A 25,713-nucleotide genomic window follows, 5' to 3' on the forward strand; every position below is an offset into this window, starting at 1 on the left:
GAACACTGGTGTCTGCAGAGAGATCCTTCCAGGTCGGTCACCATGGCAGCAGATCGCCTTCCGCCTGTCCCGGAAGTAGTGCTGTTGCTAAACCCAGTGATAGAGGAGGCCCTGAGCTGCGGGGACATGGCGGCGGAGGAGGATGGATTGCCCGAGGAGAGGTTGCTTTTCCTCCCTGATCGCCATGTGAGATACTTCCAGCGCAGCCTGCAAGCCCTGCCCGAGCAGTGTGCCTCCCTGGAGACCAGCAGGTACCGAGTCCGGCCCCGGGAACATGGACACCATAGACATAGAATGGACACCCCGTGTGCCAGTCACTGAGACACCCGGGACATGGACACCCCGTGTGCCGGTCACTGACACCCGGCCCCGGGAACATGGACACCCCGTTTGCCGGTCACTGAGACACCCGGCCCCGGGACATGGACACCCCGTGTGCCAGTCACTGACACCCGGCCCCGGGAACATGGACACCCCGTGTGCCGGTCACTGAGACACCCGGCCCCGGGACATGGACACCCCGTGTGCCAGTCACTGACACCCGGCCCCGGGAACATGGACACCCCGTGTGCCGGTCACTGACACCCGGCCCCGGGAACATGGACACCCCGTGTGCCGGTCACTGACACCCGGCCCCGGGAACATGGACACCCCGTGCGCCAGTCACTGACACCCGGCCCCGGGAACATGGACACCCCGTGCGCCAGTCACTGACACCCGGCCCCAGGACATGGACACCCCGTGTGCCAGTCACTGACACCCGGCCCCAGGACATGGACACCCCGTGTGCCAGTCACTGACACCCGGCTCCCATGGAGGGCCATGCCCGGCGTGTGTCCCAGCCAGTCACTGTGTGTAGTGCTATGGGAGCCCTGCATGCCAGCCTGGCCGGTCTCTGCTACATTTAGTATAGTATTACAGTGATGGAAGTTATGCCACATATGCTCTTTATTAAAAATGTGCTGAATTCATATATCCATGGTACACTCTGTGCTGTAAATACATTGCTGGGTACAGGTGTGGGTGGGAGTGTTGGGAGTTTCCAGTTAACAATTGTTGGAGTACACTAGATGTATAAATCCAGTATCCTTATTGTTGGAGTACACTAGATGTATAAATCCAGTATCCTTATTGTTGGAGTACACTAGATGTATACATTCAGTAACCTTATTGTTGGAGTACACTAGATGTATACACTGAGTATCCTTATTGTTGGAGTACATTAGATGTATACACTGAGTATCCTTATTGTTGGAGTACATTAGATGTATACACTGAGTATCCTTATTTTTGGAGTACACTAGATGTATACATTGAGTATCCTTTTCGTCCACTTTCAAGTTGTGAGAGTTAGGAAGTGCTGTACTCCCTGTGTGACAGACTGCAGGTTATGTTTTCTGGTAGTGAGAGCTTCCTTGGCATTGAAGTTAGGCTGCCAGGATGATCGACTTTATACAGTCTACTAATTTGCAAATCGCATCATTTATAAACTCAGACCTGTGACTCAGTGTATAGTAGTCTTAAACTTTGCAGTAATGCAGGATTATTATGGTGCATACAGACGCGCATACACAAAATTAGACACTCACACAGTGGTGTATTTTAGTTTTGTGCTGCCCTAGGCATGACTAAACCTGGGCACACCCCTAATCTAAATTTACCAACCCTTCCTGTCAAGGGTGCACCTCTTCCTGATTAAGAACCCACCCCTTCCTCTTTAGACTCCACTTTTTCCTGCTCCTTTTTAAAGGAATACTATAGTGCCAGGAAAACAAAGCTGTTTTCCTGGCACTATAATTCCCTATAGTGCCCCCCTCTCCTCCCCCACTCGACACTGAAGGGGTTAAAATCCTATGGGTATTTAGCAGATGCTGGATGTCCTCATGCACAGCGTGAGGACGTCCAGCATCAGTTAGGCGACTTTTGGTCACCTAACCATCCGAAAGTCCCTCTAGTGGCTGTCTACTAGACAGCCACTAGAGGTGGAGTTACCCCTCAAAGTAATTATTGAAGTTTCTGAGAAACTGCAATAATTACACTTGCAGGTTTAAGGGGACTGGGATACTGCACCCAGACCACTTCAATGAGGTGAAGTTGTCTGGGTGCCTATAGTGTCCCTTTAAGCACACACATTCACTGACGCACACTGGCAGATACACACTGACAGTAACACACACTCAATGACAAACACACAGACGTCATTGATCTGACACACACTCATTCATTGACAGAGAGACACACAAACACTGACAGACACTCGCAAACATACACATGCATCCACTAACAGATGCACGTACATATGCTAACAAACGTAAATACTCATACGCACACACACACACACATACACTAGTAGACATATATAGATATATACAAACACTAACACATATATGCACATATATACACACACATACACTAATAGATAGATATATACATATATACACACACATACACTAACAGACATACATACAAACAAATTAATAATATTATCATATTTAACATTTCCCACCCAGCCTCCCTACATTTTGGGAAAGCTGGCATGGATGGGTCCTTGGGATCCAGTGGGGCTGCAGTGAGGCAGACGGCTGTTCTAATCAGAGGCGGCGAGGGAGCTATTATTGTTCCGCTCTGCTCCCTCGCGCGCCGTTTGCTGATGCCGCGGGAGCCGGAATATGATGTCATATTCTGGCTCCAGGCATCAGCAAATGGCGTGCGAGGGAGCAGAGCAGAGAGAACAAGGCTCCCTCGCTGCCTCTGAAAGGCGCCCGCCGGGGGGGTCCACCAGGTGGCCTCCCCATGACAGGTGAAATATGGGGACATTTGGGGGTGGCATTTTTTGCCGCCCCTGGTTAGTGCCTGTGTTCTATCAAATTTCCCTACCTGTGAAAATCCCCTACTCACGTCACTTCCGGTGAGGGAAATCAGCTGGATCCTGTGCTGCACATGTGTGCTAGCACTCCTGCTACTCCTCCACACCAAGGTCCTGGAAGGTAAGTAAAACTAGTTTTACACTTTCATTATAGTTGGTGCATTCACTAAGCTTAGGACATGGGACATTTAGGGTTAATGTTAGGTTTCAAATTAGGGTAGGATTAGGGACCTGTTTATATTTAGTGATATTTCACACTTTTATTTTTATTTATTTTTTATCAATCAACATCAAATAAATTATTCACGAAAGTAGGGAGTACATTTTGCCAAAAAGGTTCTTGCTAATCTTCAAGTAGGAACTTCTCCCATCAGCTGCCACTCACAACAGCATATGTTGTGATAGGCATTGTCTTGTGTGATAAGCAATGGATGTCTATGGTATTTCATTGCCAAAAAAATGCCCATGCCCCACACTGGACAATACTGCTGTTAGTCATTGTCTCTTACACGTACATAATCATAATCTCATGACATTAACCACTGTCATGCACAAATATTTAACTAGCCAAACGCACATTATTAGAAATCTCTTGCACACAGACATGCATAAATCGCTACTAGATCACCTTCCTACAGTATAGACACTAACACATATATTCAGACACTAACACATGCAGTGTGCAAGGAGAGTGGGGAAAACTGTTTTTGCTACTGCACCATGCAGAGATAGCATTCTACTTCACTAACAGGCTTTCTAATTTCTCTCTATCAACAAAGGTGAGCAGGAGAGGGAACATTATTAAAACAGCTTTGTCACCTTCAATCTGTTTAACTTTCAACATAATCAAAAGATATTATCAGGGACTACTCTGCCTTATGGTAAAGCCTGAAATTGACAAAACATAAAGTGAGATCTTCCGTTATCAATTTTTGTCAATTCAGCCAGCCATCACATGCGATGTCTGTGAGAATCTGGCAAAGATAGGTCTATGGAGTCTCCTGTGATTTTGCAGGATCCTCCATGGACATATGAGTTGTGCTTTCGTAGCTCTTGGATTATGTAGGGCCTGGAGCTGAAGAAAGAAGAAAGCAGCACCTAAAGTAAGGATGGTTAAAGAGTAACTCTCACTTCCCTACTTTTAGCTCAACCAAATAACTAAAAGTTAGGTATTATGTTAAGTTTAAAAAAATTCTTTATATTGCTTGCTAAGTTTGCTGTGAAAAGTATATAAATTAATTCTCATTGTGCCACATGCATTTAAAATTGCAGTTAGCAGTTTATTAGAAATACTTCAGGAGTAGTGTATGTATGTGTCTGTGTATTTATATAAGCATACTTTCCATATACTGGTATGACTGTAAAGTCCGAAGTCACTAATGGACAAATGTATATTTATGCTCAATAATATTGGTACAGTTTAGTGTACAGAGACAGAAACACCAAATCCATGCATATTTTACTTTCAGATTGACCATTGCATTTTTTGCACTTTCTGGCCTTGATATGCTGGACTCTTTGCACGTGGTGAATAAGGCAGAAATAATCGAATGGATATACTCACTTCAAGTTCTCCCCACTGAAGACCGTGAGTAAATTCTAAATCATTATAATTTTTGATAAATCATTATTTTTCAATTTATTAAAGGGTTACTCCAAGCACAATGACTGCTTTACTGATTTGATATGGTCATTGTGCTAGGAGTCTGCATGTGTAGCACTTCAGTAAGAAACGCTGCGCATACAGAGGTAATTACTTTTGCTGCTGAAGGTGTAACTCCAGCAGCATTGTTAGCAGCAGCCTGCAACTAGACTTTCATGGTGTTAATGTGAATTCTGTGCATATAATGTATCTGTCGTCAGCACACATGCTGGCAATGGATATCTGCTGGTGTCAGTGAGACTGCAGGGCATGATCTATACACAAAACTGCTTCATTAAGCGAAAGTTGTTTTGGTGCCTTAAGTGTTCCTTTAAATAGGTGCCCACCAAATCAAACTGTTTGAAGCCGGGTTTGATGTCTTTCTTCTAGTTGTTGGGATCTAGGTAACATTTTTATTAAACATTTGAGTGCCACACATATACTCTTAATTTGCCCTATCTCCCATACCTAGGCCAACATATCTTAATTTTATTGGGAAGGAAGATCTGAAGATCTCTCCAAATGTCACACAACGTCTTTGAATGCCTACTGTGCCCTAGTATGATCTGGTTCCTTTACACAAAAAAACACTTTTATACAATCTATGGTGCACTACCCTTTATACATACCTAGTTACATGTGTGAAAGAGACTTGCGTCCTTCAAGTTCAGCCTTTCTCGCATAGGTTTTTGCTGTTGATCCAAAAGAAGGCAAAAAAAAATCCAATCTAAAGCGCTTCCAATTTTGCAACAAACTAGGGGAAAATTCCTTCTTGACCCCAAACTGGCAGTCATATATCTCCTTCTATCAAGCTTTATAATATGATTTGTTTTATAAGTAAGTGTGCTTTCGACCAGAGCCTCATTGCTGTCTAATAGCTATAAACTTCTAATGCAGAACTGTAATTTCTGAATTGTCTTTGAAGTTGAAGATGCGTTGTGGTATGGGTTCCTTTAGGTCAGACTGCTCCGTAATGGTTTGATATAAAATATTGTATATACACTTATAGCACCATGGCCACTACAATGAACTGCAGTTTTCTGAGGGGGTTATGTAACTGCATGGTTTGCCTGTTCCTTTTGATGTCTGTCTGGCGTTTTTAAACTCTTAACGTTTTTTGTTAATCCTTTAGGTAGACACATTTTTGATTTTTATAATAAATCTGGCCTCCTTTGGGAGGCATGGTTCTATCACTAGATGGCAGCATATGCTTTTCTAAGTGACTATTGCCAACTGCATAAATCTAACTCTTTTGATAAATTGCTTTAGGCACTTGCTAAGGTTTAGCATCTAATTTAAATCCAATAAATATGATTATTAGCCAGATATTGGTGTACTGTCAATCAAATCCGTTTTAGTTGAATTTCCTTTTACAGTTCCTTTTTTTTATCATGCAATTTATAGTTTCTATCCCAAGACCAGAAGCAGTGCTTACTACAATGCTGTCAAACTTTTAAAGGAATGAGCAACCAATAATTAAGTTTTCAAGGGTTGCTGACTGAACCCTAACGAATCAAGTCATGTAATACAGCAGACTCATGCATATTTCTGGCACATTCGAGTGAGGTGATGAGAATAAATTTGAAAGCATGATGTCAAACAATGCAGTGTCAGGACTATAGAGAGAACAGTGACTTTGCCTACACCTGAAAGAGTTTATTTTTAGGGGTTTGTTTTGTTAATGGTTACTCCAATCACCATGAGTACTTCAGTGTTTTGAAGCCTAGATGTGCAGTGTATTTGCTTGAAATACTGCACTTTCAAAGGTTTATTTGTGTGCCAGGGGCTAGTTACACCTCCTACACATGTGACTTGGGCAGCCCAAAACTCTGTTCCGGGCTGCCTAATATCTATTTTAAGCAAAAAATACCTCTGTTGTTAGTGCACACAGCACGCTGGCAATGGATGTATTGAGCTTCTCCTTGTAGGCATTGCATGTAATGGGAAGTGTTTTTCCTCCCCTCCCTCCCACCCAAGAAATTGCTTTGTTTGTTTTGTTTTTAAACTCCCACCCGTCTCACTCCCCACTCACTCCCCACTCACTCCCCACCTCCCCTCACCAGCTCAGATTCCGTGCATGCCCTCTAAGGCCGGCAAAATGGTCCAATCACAGGTTTCTCAACTAGAAGCCTGTGTCTGAACCGTACAAGGCTCCTGGCTGACATCAGAAGGAGGCGTGGAAATCAGCGCCGGGAGCTTCCAGGTAAGTAAAAACCATTTTGTGCAGGTTGGAAGGCAGACAGAGGGATGGGATCTAGTTTAGCATGCCCAATAGGGCATTTTACACAGAAGAAGGGCCCCCCTTCAAAAGGGTATGAGTAACCATTTAACCTTGTCTAACTGTTTATAAAACTAATAGGTTTATTTAATAAAGTAAAAATGCAAAGTGAAATTTAACACCAGAGCATAGCGGACTTAAAGAATTTTTCCAATTTGGCTATTTTGTCCTTAACCCCTTAAGGACACATGAGATCTATTAAAAATGCAAGAATGACTGTTTTTTTGACATGGAAATTTAGTAATTGCTGTTTCAAAAAGTATAAAAATAATCTTGACCTGATCAGTTTAGTTTATAAACTACTTTTCTTTTGCAGAATCAAATCTTGATCACTGTGGCTTTCGCGGCTCATCATGTTTGGGATTGCCCTTTAACCCTTCAAAGGTAAATTAGGATGTACATAACACAACTTTTTACTTTACTTTTATTAACCCCTTAAGGACCAAACTTCTGGAATAAAATGGAATCATGACATGTCACACATGTCGTGTCCTTAAGGGGTTAAAAAAGAAAACATAAATGCACATACTGCCAATTGGAGGAAAAATAGCAAGTTCAAGAATCTTACTTGCTGGATGAAAAAGGGTGGCAAATTCTTAATCTTTGATTTATTGCAAATGAGTTTGCAAATTTTCCTATAAACTGCATAATCTAATGGAACAACAAGGAGTGTTTCAGCCCACAGAGGAGACGATTAATACCTTGTCATCCGTAGAGCTACCACAATTATTCAGGGTACCCTGCCATCCCCATGGATGAACTGCTGGCCGCGGTTTCAGCCCTCCTGACTCATAAGGCACCAGGCCCGGATGGATTATGAGGCGTTTATCTTTCCATTTGCATGGTTCTTACCTCCTAAAAGTATTCAATTCTAGCACCTCTGGGGGGGGGTCATTGCCGGGTGAAATGCTTAAAGCGCATATTATTCATTTACCCAAGTGCGTAAGAATCCCACTAAATGTGCTAACTTTAGACCCAAATCTTTCGAATTGTGACGTAAAGCTGTATTCTAAACTGATTGCTACTAAATTATCCACTATCAATGTCAAAGAATGAACAATGCTAGAATCCTGGCACAGGCTATTGGGCTGCTCACACCACGTGGGGAAGCACAGTGGATAGACATTGAATTTAATTCCCATTCCCCATGCACCCTAGCAGATTGGATGTTGTCAAATTTTTCACAAGTCTATTCTTCATTTCACTGCTAAATTATCAGGGTAACTGTGGAATACATTTCTTAAAGAGTGTGGAGTAGTGCAATACATTCTTTTCCATGCGCCGCTGGGTGCTCTGTGGGCACTGTTCCCTTATATACGCTTGGGGTCATGGGAGGAAAATCGTATCACCCAATTATCTGTTACTCAGCAACACTCACATGATTCCAAAACCAGAACTAGCGGTTGCTTACAGTATCACCTAATTTCAATTTAAATGTATTATTATCCAGCACTTGGCTCCACTTTTAGTTGCCATTGAGGGGAGGCCCATGCTTTTCCCATTCTGGTACTGGGGCATTGTATGGGTACACAGAGAAGGCGGAAACTCTTATCCGTTTATAATGGTTTTCATTTAGCTTTCCATGAGCTTACTATAACTACATGTGGAAGTGAGAAGAGGATTTGCAAATACAATTTTCATTAAGGGATTGCCACCTTGTGCTTAATGCTCTGTGCAAAAAATTACTAAATGTACAAACCTCAATGCACCACAAATTGGTTATGAGATGGTATAGGACGCCTTCCAGAGTCCGCAAAATCTTTCCATCCCTGTCCTCACAGTGTTGATGCTGTGGTTCTGGACTTTGTACCTTAATGCATATATGGTGGGCCTGCCCCTTGGTGCAACAGTTTTGGTCATAAATATGAAGTTTAATGAAGGTCTATAATCTGGGGGGGTCCGCCAAGATGGACGGTCGCAGGAGAGCTCGGCTCCTGCAAAATACAAACGATTAAGCCAGTAATTTAAGCTTTACAGCGATTACAACTACCTACCACTACGACCCACGACGCACAAAGGCTACCGGATCCGAGGAGAGGCTGGCTCCTGTAGTTTCAGTCCCTCGGAGGTGAGATCTCTGCGATTCACAGCGGGAACTTAGCCGCCACCCCACTATCCTGCCTAACGGAGCCTGAACGGCACTTCGATTCACTGCGTACCCGTCCCTGTTTCCTCCCCCTCTGGACCGGGTGGGTGATCCCGGTCCTCGCCCCATAGCCGCACTCACAGCGTGGCAGCGGAGATCCGGCAACGACGCCCGGCCATCACACAGGCCCAGGGCCCAAACCTAAGATGGTGGAGACCATGTGCGGAATAATTGATGGAGATGGAGGAGGGGAAACGCCAAGTAAGCGGCGGCACCACAGCACCCGTCACCAGCGACCAACCCGAAGTTGTCTGCTCGCACAAAGACCCATGGAGCTGACGCTCAGAACAAAAGGCACCCTCCCTTAACTCACCGTAAGGAGCCTCCTGCCCAGCAACCCTGGAACCACGAAACACCCAGCCCGCAGACACGCAGCAGGACAGGGCTACACTCATAACAGACGTAGAAAGCGCCAGAGGACACTGGCAGAAATACCATCATCTACTCGCCCACAGCCTGGGGGACAGAGCGGGACTTAATTGGTCTACTCACTGCTGGCAATCGAAACACACGTGGCAGCATTAACACATTCCCTTACCACTGGACTGTACTCTGCCCACAGAGGGTGCAGGCTGAGTGAGGCTGCATGGTGGGACTCGGGACTGTTGACTCTTTCTTCACCCAATAACTTATTATTTCGTTTAGTAATTCAGCTCATTATTTAGTTTATTAGTTAAGCCTTTGCCCTGCCTAATCAACTCATATACATGAAACAGACTGTCCTGGCACTATAATCGAACCGAAGAGTCTAGAGTGTCTGCTAATATCCAAAAGGGGGGCCTCCTAGGGGGAATAAACAACTGTTCAATCTTGCTACTCTGCTTTTTACTATCGTTCCTCTCTAGTCTAGATAGATTTTTCTATGATCAAGCGTAGACTCTAGTCAAAGTCTAGACAAGCCTGCCTACTCATAATCACTCATAATTTTATTTTATCACCAACTGCCGGAACATATACCTCTTTATTTTACATGCCTCCTGCGTGCATTATCTACCTACCCTAAACGCAGTTGGCTCGACCCCAGGGTTCAATACAATAATCTCGTTTACCTTGCATGTAATCGACTAACTAACACTTAAACAAGCTCAACTGCGCGTTACTTAGCATGTAACCAGTCACGACACAAGTAATAGCAGTTGTGCCCTGTCCAGCATGTTACTCAATCTTAACTATTACCTAAGCAACCTTATTACTAGCAATGTTTTGCCTTTTTTATTTGACCTACCTAAATTGCGTTTACGCTCCACAAAAGTTAATTTGTGAATTATCTTGATCAACTGAATACTAAATATAAAAAATGTGCAAGCTCTAACATACTCCTGATTGTTATAAATGTTTTGAAAAATCATGGGGAATGCCGTCAGGGTACCCCAAGCATGTTGTTCTCTTAAAAGCACTAAAAAAATAAAGAATAAGAATAAAAAAAAAGAATTAAAAAAAAAAGGTCTAAAATCTGGATTTGCCGCAGCTCGTAGCGTGCTATCTGTTATTGATGATACCTGAGATTCTCTAAGTTGATGCGAGGAGATTGAGTATATACATTCTACTAGCAGCACAGTTGTCTATAGCAAGAGCGTGGAAGTTCACTAATAGTGATGTCCCGAACAGTTCGCCGGGAACCGTTCGCTGGCGAACATAGCTTGGTCGGTCCGCCCCCTATTCGTCATCATTGAGTAAACTTCGACCCTGTACCTCACAGTCAGCAGACACATTCCAGCCAATCAGCAGCAGACCCTCCCTCCCACCTCCATGACGAATAGGGGGTGGACCGACCATTGCATATGTTCGTTCGCCGCAAACAAGCTATGTTCGCCGGCGAACGGTTCCCGGCGAACTGTTCGGGACATCACTATTCACTAAGCTACCTGAGATGCAGGAAATAACTCCACATATCCACAGGATACAGGAAGCAACTACATTTGAAATAAGTAATTTCAAGTATATTCTCTGATGTATTGGTGGGCACCATGCTCGGGGCCCTTTACACCCTCCGACCTCCCTTCCCACTCCTGCACTTTAAACATCTTCACTCACCATGTGGCAATATTTTAACCTTTAGTATTGTTATGGTTAAAATCCCTTCAGCCACTTACCTTAATCCAGCGCCGGGCTCCCTTGGCGCTGGTGACCTCTCCTCCCCGTCCGACATCAGCTCCCCCGTCTGATGTCACTGGAGCCGCATGCGCAGCGCGCGTGCATTCATAGTGTCCATAGGAAAGCATTTCTCAATGCTTTCCAATGGACACTCTGCACAATGGAGGCGAAATGTGCCTCCAGCTTCGCAGATGCGTCTCTAGTGGCTGTCTGGAAGACAGCCACTAGAGCCTGGATTAACCCCAAATGTAAACCCCAAATTCTCTGAAACTGCTATGTTTGCATCTGAATGGTTAAAACCTGAGGGACCATGGCACCCAGACCACTTCATTAAGCTGAAGGGGTCTGGGTGACTATAGTGTCCCTTTAACGGTAAGAAAACTGAAAAACGGTCTGGTCACTAAGGTCTGGTCCTGTGCAGAAAGCTACAACAAACAGAGTACATGTAAATAAATAATTTAAACGAATACTTCAAGCAACATAACCTTTACAGCTTTAAATGTTTTTTTCTCTTTGCAGGGACACGGTTTGTATCACCCCTATGACAGTGGTCACATTGCAATGACATACACTGCTCTCTCCAGTTTGCTTATACTGGGGGATGATTTTAGCCGAGTAAATAAACAAGCCTGCCTTGCAGGTCTGCGAGCGCTCCAGCTTCCTGATGGCAGGTATGTATGTACAGTATTTTATAATTTTAATTATGGCAACACCGTGTTTTCTGTTAGTGGATTCATTTGGGAGGACAGTTGCAATGTATTTATGTATTTCATTTTTATTTTTCCTGTTGAGTTGTTACTTTAAAGGGTTAAAATTGAGTGACATTTACATTTGCACAGAACTAGAATTACATATCAGATGCCCATAGGCACAAAGCAGTGGATGGCAGTGACAACAGTGGATAGTGTCAATGCTTTGTCAACTTCAGGTTCAAGTCCATCTTTTGCTCCTGGCAGAAGTTGAGCAATACTGGTCTACACGTGCACATGTGTGTGGGTACATAACTGGGGTCTATGTAAGAGACTAGGATTCTCCTTTCGGAGAAACTTTGGGATAAAAATTACCTCCTATTATTAAAGTGGCTCTGTCATCATCTCGGGTCTTTGGATATTTCACAAGGAACTAAAATGGTGACTGCCCCCCTGGAAGATGTTTTACTTACCTGAACCTGTCCCTCATAGCTATTACCACGGTCTTCCTATTAGTTCTCTTCAGCTTCTTCTGCTTCATCTGCCAGGAACCTATGTCAGTGTTTTACTCTCGTGCATGTGCGTAGAGTACAACACTGAGATCTATAAAGGGATCCAGTGAAGCTGTGGGAGCCTCCATAAATAAGCCAACTTGGTGGCGGTAACCCTGCCAATTTGTCAAATGTAGGAAGTAGTCCATACTTTGTCTTTGTTTAAGTTGTGACTGTCAATGTGAGTAGTTCATAAAGATTAAATTTCATAAAATACTAATTTTGAAGGGAGGGGTGGCAGAGCCGCTGCAATGCATTATAAAGTGAATGCATACAATAAAAACGTATTTTAAGTTACCTTTATAGTTTCCCTTGGTGCACTGTCTAGTGAGTCGGCCCTAAAACTGCAATCAAAACTTGGATATAAATTTGGTAGAGCTGGCTAATTGAAGGAAGGGAGAGCATAGCACCTCACTTATTATGTGCATTTCTCAGATCTCATAGTTCTTCATCTACTCCTCATTTCATTTTAGGATAAAAACATAATGCCTTTTTTTTTTCTGCCCTTGCTGTTAAAGTGTATGTAATTTGCTTTATGTTTAACTCTTCAATGACCGATCATGTTCTTAGACTGTCATAGTGTAAAAGTATTTGTCTGTAAACCATGAATGGGGTCAATCTTCTGTTTAGTAAAGCAGACAATATAAAAAGAGTCTGATTTGCAAAGTACACTTATTCATGTTTATATTCTCTTTGCTAATATGGATGTGTAAGCAGGATATTATTTTTTATGCACTCTTTAATTAAATATATTTCTCTTTTAGTTTCTGTGCTGTGCCTGAGGGCAGTGAGAATGACATGCGGTTTGTGTACTGTGCATCCTGCATTTGTTATTTGCTGGATGACTGGTCAGGAATGGACATGGAAAAGTCTATTGACTATATTAGAAGAAGTACGGTAAGGATTATGACAAAGCACAAATACTTACATTTTAGTTTTTTGTTTTTTTCTTTTTTTTTCTTTCTTCAAATCCCAAACTTCTTGATAGAGATGCCAGTGCATGCTACTATGAAATTAACTAGATTCACCCTTTAACTACTAGCACTTGGCATTGCATTCTACTTCGTATGGAAGTATGTTCTGGCTGAGGATTGAAACTGAAAATCCATTCTACTCTTGGATTGAAACTGAAAATCCATTCTACTCTTGGATTCTGAAAAGCTAGAGGCGCTTGCGTGATTCTCACTGTGAAAATCACAGTGAGAACACGCAAGCGTCCATAGGAAAACATTGTAAATGCTTTCCTATGAGACCGGCTGAATGCGCGCGCAGCTCTTGCCGCGCATGCGCATTCAGCCGAAAGGGAGGATCGGAGGCGGAGATGAGGAGGAGAGCTCCCCGCCCGGCGCTGGAATAAAGGTAAGTTTTAACCCTTTCCTCTCCCCAAAGCCCGGCAGGAGGGGGTCCCTGAGGGTGGGGGCACCCTCAGGGCACTATAGTGCCAGGAAAACGAGAATGTTTTCCTGGCACTATAGTGGTCCTTTAAGGACCAAAACAAAAACCTGGAATTTGAACTATATGTCTGTTCAACTATAATTCACCTCTTTCATATTAAGTGCACCCACACTTATTATATATCATTTTGTTCAGGAGAAATAGGGCTTTCATTTCACGTCAACATGTTTATATATGAAACCTAATTTAATATGACTAACATTTTAAAAAAGTGAGAAATTTTATTTTACAAGTTCTGCATGACATGTAACTGCAATAAAACACACATATTTGTGTTCAGCGATGTCTCGCGAGTACAGCAGTACCCATCATGTACAGGTTTTATGGGGGTTTTGGAAAGTTACAGGAGTAAATAAAGAGCTTTCCCCTTTCAGTTTGTTTACACATTGAAATTTGCCAGATTGGTTTGCTGGGCCTATGTTGCCTATGAGACTGCATTGCAGCCCAGGAATGAAATTGACCCTCATAAAACATACTATTTGCAAAAGTAGACAACCCAGGGTATTCAAAATGGGATATGTCTAGTCTTTTTTAGCAGCCACTTTGTCACAAATCTTGGACAAACTTCCTGTTCATATTTTTCACACAAAACCTGTATTATCAGCAATAACACCATTGTCGTATGGTTTACTGTTCGAAAACATTTATATTTGTGTTCAGAGATGCAACACGAGTACAACAGTACAGGTTTTATGGAGTTTTGGAAAGTTACAGGGTCAAATATAAGGCTTGGAAATGAAATGACCTAGACTTTCTGCCTGGGTTGTCATTCAGGTCACCAATATCACATAATTATGCAAAAAATACATAAATATACACAAAGAATGAATATATATATATAAAAAAATCAAAATACACTTAGAATAAAATGACTCTGATCGGCAGGCATGAATGGCTGCAGGGTTGTTATGATCCCTAGTGGTCCAGTGGAGGTCCTGGTTCCCTGGTGATCCAGCGGAGGAGCACAAGATCTGCTCTTCCTGTGGGTGCAGACCACAGTAATCATTCCCCCCATAGTCAGATAGCTGCACGTTATTAGTGACCAATTACTGTGGTCTGCATATGCAGATCGCACCCTCCATGCACGAGCACGTGCCCAGCATCTCTCCCCAAGGCACCCACATAGTAAAGACCAAGAGTAAATTGCCTGCCCAGCTCCCAGAACTAAATGCCACATCCCTTCTTTAAAATACCTTGCATCAAATAAAAATATACATATGCAAATTAAACATGATATTTCATACAAGCTAATTACCATATTGATCATTAGGGTTTTTGAGAAAAGATTTAAAAAAAAAAAGTGATAGAAGAAAAGTGAAAAAGAAGGGTTAAGGAGATCTCCCTTTTATGTTCTCCACGACGTATCAGCACCCAGGAGACATGTTGAGACTTCACAAACAAATACAGAGACTCCCACCCCAAGTGACAGATTCTCTGTCACACTAACTTCCTGTTTATATATGTAAAAATCGACATATAAAAAGAAATGTTGCAAATTATGACAGCCTCTCTGCTTTATACCAAGGGCTTGGTGGTTTGCAAATTTTGCCGCATTTATGAAAATTGTCAACAAAAGCACATTGTCCTGCTGCCATAGCTGAATATCAAACAATGTAACATTGCACATATTTTAAATAAGATATTTACATCTTTATTTGGCCAACAAACATGCAAAGTAGAAGATGAAGAACTCGCGTGAATAATAAAAGCAAGTTAAGGATCACATGTTGGACATTAAAGGGACACTCACATCAGCATAAGCACATTGAAGCTGGATATATTAGTCATACGAATCCCTCCAGTTTTGTCAAAATGTTTTAAAGTGGGAGCAGGTGTCAGCTCAGCAGAAAAGCATTAAACTGTAGTGATTATGGTGCTTAGAATTTCCCTTTAACCCCTTAAGGACCAAACTTCTGGAATAAAAGGGAATCATGACATGTCACACATGTCATGTGTCCTTAAGGGGTTAAACCAAGAGGATGGTAAATACATAAATACTGATAAACATGATCAGAGCAACCCGAATAGACAGCCACTAGAGGATTTGGAGGCTGGATTAACCCTATTATAAACATAGCAGTTTCGTTTATAAAACAAAAAAGGGTTAATCCTAGAGGGACCTGGCACCCAGACCACTTCATTAAGCTGAAGTAGTCCTTTAAGGGGTTAATGATGCTACTGGAGTTGGAGTTATATCTCTGACAACAAATTGCATTTTCTCTGTATGTGGAGCATTTTAAACTGTACTGAATATGTACAGACTCCAAGTAACACGATCACTTGTTACTCAAATCAGTGAAGTGGTTATTGTACTTGGAGTAACCCATTAAAGATATCTTTATCGGTGTCAAATGGAACAGATTTTCCCTCCCCACCCCCCCCCAAATTCATGAAGTGGCATTCCAAAATCTAAAAGTAATTTAACTGTATTTATTTTAACCATTTAGAGCACTAGACAGACTTACTTGTGGGGCTTATTCTGTTAAAGTCATAAATTATATTATTCAAGACGATGAATGGGTCTAAAACACAATGAAAGAAATATTGTGCCTTCAAATGTCATATGATTTTTTTTTTTTTTCTTCCCAAAACCAAATATAACTCTTATTACTTGAAGTAATTGAAGATTTAAATAATTATAATTGGCTAATTATATATTTTTGGTTTATTTCTTAGTCTTATGAGAATGCACTGGGACAGGGCGCTGGATTAGAAGCTCACGGTAAGATTACAATTTTGTTTGTTAATTTAGTTTTAAAGCATTTTTTAGAATTGCACTAAATAGCCACTATTCTCACAGCTAACTTGTTTTAGCTTTTTTGATGCATAGCTCGCGTGCGTGTGTGCGCCCGCGCACAATAAAGGACGTTTAATCATTAGAGTTCTCTTTACAGAAGTATGTAGGGAGATTATTGAATAGTGAGTCTGCAGGGGCAGTGGCGTACATACCGGGTCGCAGGGCTGGTGGGCCGGGCCCAGTCACAGCCGCGACCCCGTTCACTATTCAATAATCTCCCTACATACTTCTGTAAAGAGAAATTTAATAATTAAATGTCCTTTATTGTGCATAGCTCGCGTGCGTGTGTGCGCCCGCGCACAATAAAGGACATTCAATCATTAGATTTCTCTTTACAGAAGTATGTAGGGAGATTATTGAATAGTGAGTCTGCAGGGGCAGTGGCGTACCTACCGGGGTCGCAGGGGTCGCGGCTGTGACTGGGCCCGGCCCACCAGGGTGCCCGGCCGCCCTGCGACCCGGTATCTACCCACTGTGGCCAGCCTCTTCTCCTGGGGGGCCCAGGAGTTGACCACTTCAGGGCCCCCTGAGACTGGCCCTGGTATCACCGGGCTGGCTGGCGGACGCCATCTTCCGGCTCCGGTATCAGTTCGGCGCGTGAGGGAGCTGAAGAGGGAGCACACAGGGGAGAGTGCACCCTCGCGCCCGCCCAGTGACCAGGGGCCCAGCAGCTCCCTGGACCCAAAAGGTAAGGAGGCTGGGGGATTAAATAGAAAAAAAAAATGTGTTAGTGTGTGTCTGTTATTGAGTGTGTGTCTGCTAGTGAGTGTCAGTGAGTGTGTTACTGTGTGTGTCTGTTACTGAGTGTGTGTTTGTCAGTGAGTGTATGTTTTGTAAGTGAATGTGTATGTATGTGTGTCTGTTAGCTAGTGTGTATGCGTCTGTTCGTGAGAGTGTGTGTGTGTCTTAAGCAATTACCTTTCTCCAGCGCAGGACTCCCTTGGCATTGGGGATCCCTCCGCCTCTCAGCTCCGAATGCGCATGCGTGGCAAGAGCCACGCGCGCTTTAAAACCGCCCATAGGAAAGTAATACTCAATGCTTTCCTATGGACGTTCAGTGTCTTAGAATCGCGGAAGCTCCTTTAGCGGCTGTCAATGAGACCGCCACTAGAGGCTGGATTAACCCTCAGTGAAACATGTTTTCAGCTGCAGTGTTAAAACTATAGGGACCTGGCACCCAGACCACTTCACTGAGCTGATGTGATCTGGGTGTCTGTAGTGGTCCTTTAAGTGTGTGTGCATCTGCATGCACTGGCGTACATACCGCGGTCGCAGGGATCGCAGCCCTGCAACTCCTGAGACCAGGTGCCCGCCGCCATGTGTTGCGGTCCACGTGCAGAGTAAGCGCGCTGGGGTGGGGGGGGCACGGATCAATTTTCGCACCAGGGGCCCCATTGGTCATGTGTATGCCACTGTGCAGGGGCATGATCTATACACCAAAACAACCTTACTAAGCTTACAGCCCAGCCACTTTGCCTGCCACTTGCCTAATGCTGAAGTGAAAACCTGCATTAGCCAATCCAATTTCAGGCGGCAGTGATGGGGTGGGAGTGACTAACCAGGTAAAATATACCGGGAACCAGGTAGCATGTATGTATCTCACCATCTTGGGTTAGTATCAATATGGAAACTAATTGTAGAACGCATTTTCAAAAGACAGAGCACATCATTTAGCCTTAATAATTAGGAACTGGCTTAAATGTTCTCAAATAGGATGACTTTTCAGTTCAGGATGGATACTTTGAAAGTTGTGTTCTAATTCCTTTAGTACTGATTTCCATGGTATTGGACCTGTTTTTTGCATGTTTAGCTTTCATGATTTTAATTTTGGGAATGTTTTTATTGGTCTGTGGCCATGAATTTCCCAGTGAAGTAGATGAAATCTGGAATGTGATCTTTTTGTCTGCCAAATAGCCCCAGTAATTTAATCTGCCTAAAGTTGGAAGTGGCAGGCTTTCTCTGTACCACTATTTCAAAGGATCTACCTAATTTTAGCATAACTTTGTTGTTTGTCACACTTGAAAATGTACAAAAGGGCAAACTTTTATACTAAAAATAATATCGTCTTGTGAGAATTATTCGTAGAATATAATTTTTTTTATTTTATTTTTTGTAAATGCCTGTTTTCATTTTTCTCACTGACTGTACTTGGGCAGAGGATGCATATTTTAGGGTTTCACTGTATAGTACATTATTTTTGGTGTGAATTGTTTTGTTCTTGAATTATTTATTTTTTTAATTGTAAAAGAACCCAACAAGACCTTAAAGGTTTACTCCAACCATTGTAAGAACTATAGCACAGTAAGAGTAGAAATACCCTTGTGTCATTCTCTAGTAATGCAACAAACTATTTTGCAATGGTTTGTCCTCTTACCTGAGCTCCCACCATGCACAGACTCTCCTCTCAATTCAGGTTTACAACATCTGGCTTTTGCAGAACTGCAGATGCCAATCTTGAGGCTCATTCATTGGTCGAGAGCATCAGCTGATCGCTTTCTACTAATGAATTAAATTCTGTGATAGAAAAATGCACAGAATTGACATTATGGCTAATGATGCCCCCTGATGCAGACATGGGAGTGGTTTAAACTCAGTATGTGCAGTGCAAAACACTGCACACGCAGACTCCAGGCATCACTACCACTTTGACACTAAAGTGGCCATGAGTAACCCTTTAACACTTTTAGTATGAGTATGCATGTTTGTATGAACTTAGGTGCCTCTAATATCAGGATAGCACCCAGGACATTAATGTTACAGACTTCCTGAGATTAGTTCAAGTTACAGCTGATTCCATTTTTTGAGCCTGTGTTTGGAAAGTGATATAAGAAAAGAGGGTCTGGATAGGCAGACCGTGTGATTCGTATTTTTTTTCCCTACCTTCTCCTGAATGTCATTTAAAGGGACACTCCAGTGCCCAAATGCATGTAAAAAGATACAGTTTAGTAGATATATCCCAGATGAAAACATGCATATATTTAATTCTGTTTTTTTTTTGTTGTTGTTTTTTTTAAAGCTGCAGACTTCTTGTCTGAAGCTTTGCCAACTCTCTTCTAACACAGTTTCTGTGGCTGTCCAATCACACACTTCCCAATGCAGCCCAATGAGCAGTCTTTATAAGGCAGGTACTCTAGGCAATGTCTGGCTCTTGAGTTTAGTTTCACTGAGCTAACCAACCAGGAAGTATCAGGATCCGTTATGTAACTGGCAGCCAGGGAGTGTAACATACCAAATGCTAAAGGATATGTCCAAAACGGGGGCAAATAATAAATAATAGAGAACACATAAATTAAGAGAGACAATGCTCCACTTACCTCCATCCATGGAAGACGCCAGGTTAGGTGGCTCCGATCCTAAATAGTCAAATGAGGCAGTTCTGTTCAAAACGGCAAAAACAAGCGATCACCACGATAAGGAAAAAGGTGTATATTGAAGGTACCAGCAATGAACACAGGGGGGGAGAGCAATTAAAAGATCTCCTTACATGCTTCAGACACCGTGGCTAATCAGGGTTAACCAGCCTTTAGCGCTCTGAATATTGATATTGAATGAATCAGGTTTTGGGTTTGTTTGTTTTTATGTGTTTTATTTTTATTTTTTTATTTTAATTATGCTTTTTGTGAGGTTATTTTGTGTTTCTGAGGATTCATGCTCAAGATAACATCTTATCCATGTATTGTATATGGCTTGACCGCCAAGCTGAATGGCCGCATAGAGGATGAGCTCCCCGCATAAATCAACTTTATTTATAGAATCAAACTACTTTGACTACATTCTCGCCACAGACAGATACATGGCGTTACATAGTAGCCACCCTGAGTTTTGCTAGTGCATGATTGCTGCTGCCGGTGATGAAGCTCCGACTTACTTGACTTATCCTACAGCACAGTGGAAAATACATTTACTGATGTGCATGCAATTTTTTATTTATTCTATGCATTTAACAGGATTCTTATTTTAAAAATGCTATTTTTTTTAAATTTTATTTCTGGGGAACAGGTGGTTCTACGTTTTGTGGTATTGCTTCGCTTTGTCTAATGGGAAAGCTGGAGGAAGTGTTCTCCGAGAAGGAGCTGAACAGAATTAGAAGATGGTGCATAATGAGGCAACAAGATGGATTCCAAGGCAGACCAAACAAACCTGTTGACACGTGTTACTCATTTTGGGTTGGAGCAACTTTAACGGTAAATCACAGAATGTAAATGTAAAAATAAATAAAAAATATTTAAAGGCCATTGGTAATTATGTCTGCTAGTGTATAATATATACTTTCCCCCCCCCTTCATCGTCCCACAGTAAATAGTCAAAAAAAATTGTATAGTTTGACAATTTACCTGGGTCCGACCAGGCACTCATGGCTGCATTTCCTGATTCCAGTTTGCTTCTGCAGTAAAATCCAGTTAACTCTACAGAGCTATCCTGGGCCTTGCATGACCCTGCTAACTGGTTTAGATTGTGAAGTTTGTGCTTTAGAAGTTTTATTTCCTGTTCGGTTAATTAAACTCAAGTCACTCACAGAAGGAGCTGCAGGCAATTAACAGGAAACCAAAGCACTTACCTTCATTGTGTTTCCATATTAAGGGTGACAGCACTTCTTCTTGATGCTTCTACTGATACATTTGGTACGCATGCATGCATTCTTTAAGCCTCACTCATCCTCATTTATACTCCAGGAATGATTACCAGCCTCTGGAGCAAGGGTGCCCAGTGGGTAGAATCCCGAGTTGTTGTAGAGCTACAACTCCCTTGATGCTTTGCATGCCTTTAGCATGACAAAGCATAGTGGAATATGTAGTTTTAAAACAGAAAAACTCTAAAGGGACAAATTTCTCGGGCAGAAGCCACTAGTCACTCATTTTATACCCTGCAAATGAGTTGAAAATGTCCACTAACCCTCTTCTTCCAAACAATGAATGAGGTTAATTGGGTGATACCATTTCTACAGTCAACGAGGAGTGAAACACCTCTACCATTTTACTGTTAGTATTCCAGAGAATGATAAAAATTACAATAACACATTTTAAATACCTTTATTTTAGAAATATAAGATTAAAGTGCATTTAATGCCAACATTTTAAGTAAGCTGTACTGCTATTAATGCCTTCAGGACCCTTACCAATACCTACAAGCAAGCTATTGAACATTTTTTTTGTGTGTCAAACTTTATTTTTGTAGTACGTTGCCATGACAAACCAAGAAAACAAGAATACAATATGACAAATTACAATAATTAGTAATATGAATTGTCGATGATACGCACTTTTGTAATAGAAAAGGCATCAAGAACTTAGTTCTATGTAAAGAGAGTGATTAAAACACGCTGAGGCATAGAACTTTGAGCAAACATTAAGATAGAAATAAACCACTGGGTCCAAAGATTTAAACTATGGTAGAGATATCACTAAAAACAAAATATCAAGAGCATTGCAAGTTAGGTTCAGAGTGTGGCCGTGAACATACAACCTATCTGCTGGCAAAGAGGTATGAGTTGGTCAGCCGATTCCTAATGATTGAGAGTCCATGTCTCTGCCATTGTCTGCCCTCTCGATGGAGTCCCTCGGTAGTGCCTAAACACACAAGCCACTCAGGAACATCCCCACCAAACCTGAGTGATAGGCCTCTGAGACCCAGAGGCTGTGCCGGGAGCACACACGCCTGCCTGCCTGTCTGGTGTCGGGTCGAAGTGAAGCAGGTGTGGGGACCAAGGAGGTGTGGAACAGACTGCCGCCGCCACAGTCTCCTGCGCCTGCTCCTCCGCAGCACCCACTTGGGAACACTTGAGGGAGACCCACTGAAGCTACAGCGTTCAGCTAGACCGACCTCAGGGTCCGTGATTTTACCTGCAGGAGTGGAGGTAAAACCACATTACTTAAATATATAAAACCATGTAATTGGGGGTGGGGAGGATTAAGATTAGGTTATACTGACTGGCTTGAGGTCTTGGCTACTTCTGCTCATTGCGTACATTATGTGGTGAGATTCTCATTATTAAACACAGTTGCTTTAAAGTTTTTCTGTTTGTGTTTCCTTCTCTCATTTACAGCTTCTAGACATCTTCAAGTATACTCATCTAGAGAAAAACAGAAATTTTATCTTGTCTACACAAGATCGTCTTGTTGGAGGCTTTGCAAAATGGCCAGATAGTCACCCAGGTAAATGGATTTTTTTTTTTTTTTTTTTTTTTTTTTTTTTTAAGGCACACTATAGTCACCAAAACAACTTTAGCTTAATTAAGTCATTTTGGTGTGTAGATCATGCCCTTGCAGTCTCACTGCTCAATTCTCTGTTATTTAGGAGTTAAATCACTTTGTTTATGCAGCCATAGTCACACCTCCCTGCATGTGACTTACAGTCTTCCTAAAAACTTCCTGTAAATAGTCCTCTAATAGTCCACTTCCTTTATTGCAAATTCTGAGCCTCCTGTGTTTTATTAAAGTTCAATTTACATAGCAGGAGATAAGTTACATCTAATTGAAAATGAAACCATTTTGTTTTCATGTAGGCTGTCAGTCACAGCCAGGGGATGTGTGGCTAGCGCTGCATAAACAGGAAGAAAACTGATCTAATTCTTAAATGGCAGTGAATTGGACAGTGATACTTCAGAGGCATGATCTTTAAACCAAAATTGCCTCTTTAAGCTAAAGTTGTTTTGGTGACTATAGTATCCCTTTACATTCCAGTTGGGTTTTGCAAGTTGCTTAACTCCTTAAGGACACATGACATGTGTGACATGTCATGATTCCCTTCTTTTCCAGACGTTTGGTCCTTAATGGGTTAACATTGTTCTCATAATTCAAAATGTTCTCTAATGGGGGTAGACTGAAATGCATTATTATAAACTTTTTTTTAAAATTACATCATGCTCTTTACATTATGAAGAGTTAGTTTATTTAAGGCAACATGTCTACATTAGGTAAATGTAAACAATTTTATTTGTATTTTCATAGATTAAATTAGTTAGAACTTTTTATCTACATATGTGTCGTTTGGAAATATACGGCTTCATTATGTTACCAGAAGATTGCTTCTGAACCTGTTCAATGAGATTTCTTTCACAGTTAGTTCTGCTGTTTTTATCCCGGCATGCCTAGAACGCAGGTTAGCTGTAGTGTGAAATGTTAATATTGAAATTTGATACATACACCCATTTTCTAGCACAGCATGTACATATAATTTAATTTTAAATGTAATTTGTTTGCATGCTAGATATACTGTAACTATACCAGCCTTAATTTATTTGTAATGTCATCTTCCTTAACTACATGTTTTCAGATGCATTGCATGCCTACTTTGGGATCTGTGGCTTATCTTTGATGGGGGAAGCAGGTATTAAAGAAGTCCATCCAGCTCTGAATGTAAGCCTTCCTACATATAAACATCTTCGGAAGCTCCACAACTCATGGAAATTAAAGGACTATGTAAAAAATTCAGATGACCGGCACGTCTGTACTTGACTGACTTCCCGCAGTATTGCATTGAGATGCAGAATTGTAGCCTCACTTTTAAAGCCATGTATTAACCAAGTGTGCTTTTTCGTACTGGAGTCATTCGATCAAAGTGTTTTTGTCACTTCCCTGTACAGCAGCCTTCAGCCATTTCTCCTTGTACCTCAATAAAATGTTTTGTATGTTGACATTACTTATAACCCATTAGTTCTTTGTGGATAGCTATTCATTATCTACCTGAGATTTCTAGAATAGAAGGGACACTACCAGCATATATATAAAAAATTAAGTACTCTCGGAGCGCTAAAATTTACAATTTATATATAAGGGCAAAAATTAAATATAGCCTGTACTTAATTACAAATTGATGATGTACTATGTACAGAATTATTATATATTCCAGCTACAACACTTCAATGTGTTCCCTTCACCACACAATATAAATAATTCAAAAAATATTACAAGAAGTGGAGCGACATTTAGGTGATCAACCCCTTCCCACATGCAACAAAGATTTAGAAAATGAAGGAATGGGTATACTTATACTCTTCAATGGATAGTAGCCACACGTTCAAATTCATATGTTTGCATGTATAAAAAAGAGAATTAAGATAGTAATAGTGCAGATCTGTATATATGATGTATAAATGGCACCTTTCATTCAGTGCTACTCAACACATTTATACACTTAATCATTTTAATCATAGAACAAATACATCTACACATAAATCATTAAAAGTTATAAGGTGCACAATAATTAAATAAAACAAGATTGGTAAACAGATAACTGCTTACTAGATATGGTGGTGAGTGCAACGGTATATGTACCCGTGACTCACAAACACGCTTTCCCACACTGGGAGATGTCTCATACGAGGTTAGTCAGGCGAGGTATAAAATGGAGTCCATATCGCCAGCTGATCCGCTCTATTGCAATCGCTGTTCAAATTTATTTGATTAAGTGCAGGTAGATTACATTTCTGTTTCCAAACTCCAACTGGCAAGCTCAGTAAATAATCCTCAGTACACTGATGAGTTCAGAGTTGTTGAAGTATGACAGTTTCTATAACCTTCAATGCCTTTATCAAGATATAGTGCAATTTAGTTTGCAGAACACAAGCACCGAACATACAAATAGAGGTTTCCTTTAGCATAATCACACAGAATATCACAAACTAATTAGTTACATCATCTTCCCCTATGGCCAATTGTTTGTGTATTTTTTTAAATTTTATTTTTAAACCATCCTTATTTGAACATGCTTGGCAATTTTGTTGTATTTTCCACTTTATAGTCTAAATAAGCGGCATCAATTCGTACATAAGTGGAAGCCCCCAGCTAACCTAATCTGCCAATCTATAGTGAATTACTCCCCTCCAACCACCAAAGTAATCCTGGGGGTTGGGCTACGGCTGCTTCTCCATTCTGCTTGCTTTTTCTTCCCAACACTTGTTGGAGTTTCTATTTACCCTTCCCCCTCTTGTCAACCCAGTCATCTCAAGTTCATTAGTTGCTGCTATCCATCCTGCAAACACACAGGGTTATTAATTGAAGCGTGAATTGTCATAACGGTCAGTTTTAAAGCCACAGTAGCCGTAATGAAAACATAGCTGACTTTTTTCAATTTTTATTTCAGTGACTAACTCTGACAGTGAAAATGAAGTGCTGTTATGTGGAGTGGTAGAGTTATCCTAAAATAGGGACAAAATTGATAAAATAAAAAAATGTCAACACGGTTTAAAAAAAAAAA

The 25,713-nt window shown here is 41.5% G+C and overlaps 1 protein-coding gene across 1 annotated transcript; it reads left to right on the forward strand.

Annotated features, from left to right (window-relative positions):
* PGGT1B (protein geranylgeranyltransferase type I subunit beta) lies at nucleotides 1–25,713 on the forward strand. The gene is made up of 9 exons (XM_063454104.1): nucleotides 1–251; nucleotides 4,336–4,454; nucleotides 7,103–7,170; nucleotides 11,546–11,697; nucleotides 13,031–13,163; nucleotides 16,398–16,443; nucleotides 20,518–20,702; nucleotides 22,562–22,670; nucleotides 23,791–25,713. The coding sequence occupies exons 1-9, from the start codon at nucleotides 43–45 to the stop codon at nucleotides 23,970–23,972; spliced, it is 1,203 nt and encodes a 400-aa protein (XP_063310174.1). The 5' UTR covers nucleotides 1–42; the 3' UTR covers nucleotides 23,973–25,713.

Source organism: Pelobates fuscus, chromosome 5 (genome assembly GCF_036172605.1).
Source record: "Pelobates fuscus isolate aPelFus1 chromosome 5, aPelFus1.pri, whole genome shotgun sequence".
Taxonomy (NCBI): Eukaryota; Metazoa; Chordata; class Amphibia; order Anura; family Pelobatidae; genus Pelobates; species Pelobates fuscus.

Excerpts from the sequence above, each read along its gene's own strand:
- PGGT1B (XM_063454104.1), top strand. The coding sequence starts at position 43 with ATGGCAGCAGATCGCCTTCCGCCTGTCCCGGAAGTAGTGCTGTTGCTA. Across the intron at positions 7,171-11,545 it reads TGCCCTTTAACCCTTCAAAG|GGACACGGTTTGTATCACCC; the intron begins GTAAATTAGGAT and ends TTCTCTTTGCAG. Across the intron at positions 13,164-16,397 it reads ACTATATTAGAAGAAGTACG|TCTTATGAGAATGCACTGGG; the intron begins GTAAGGATTATG and ends TTTATTTCTTAG.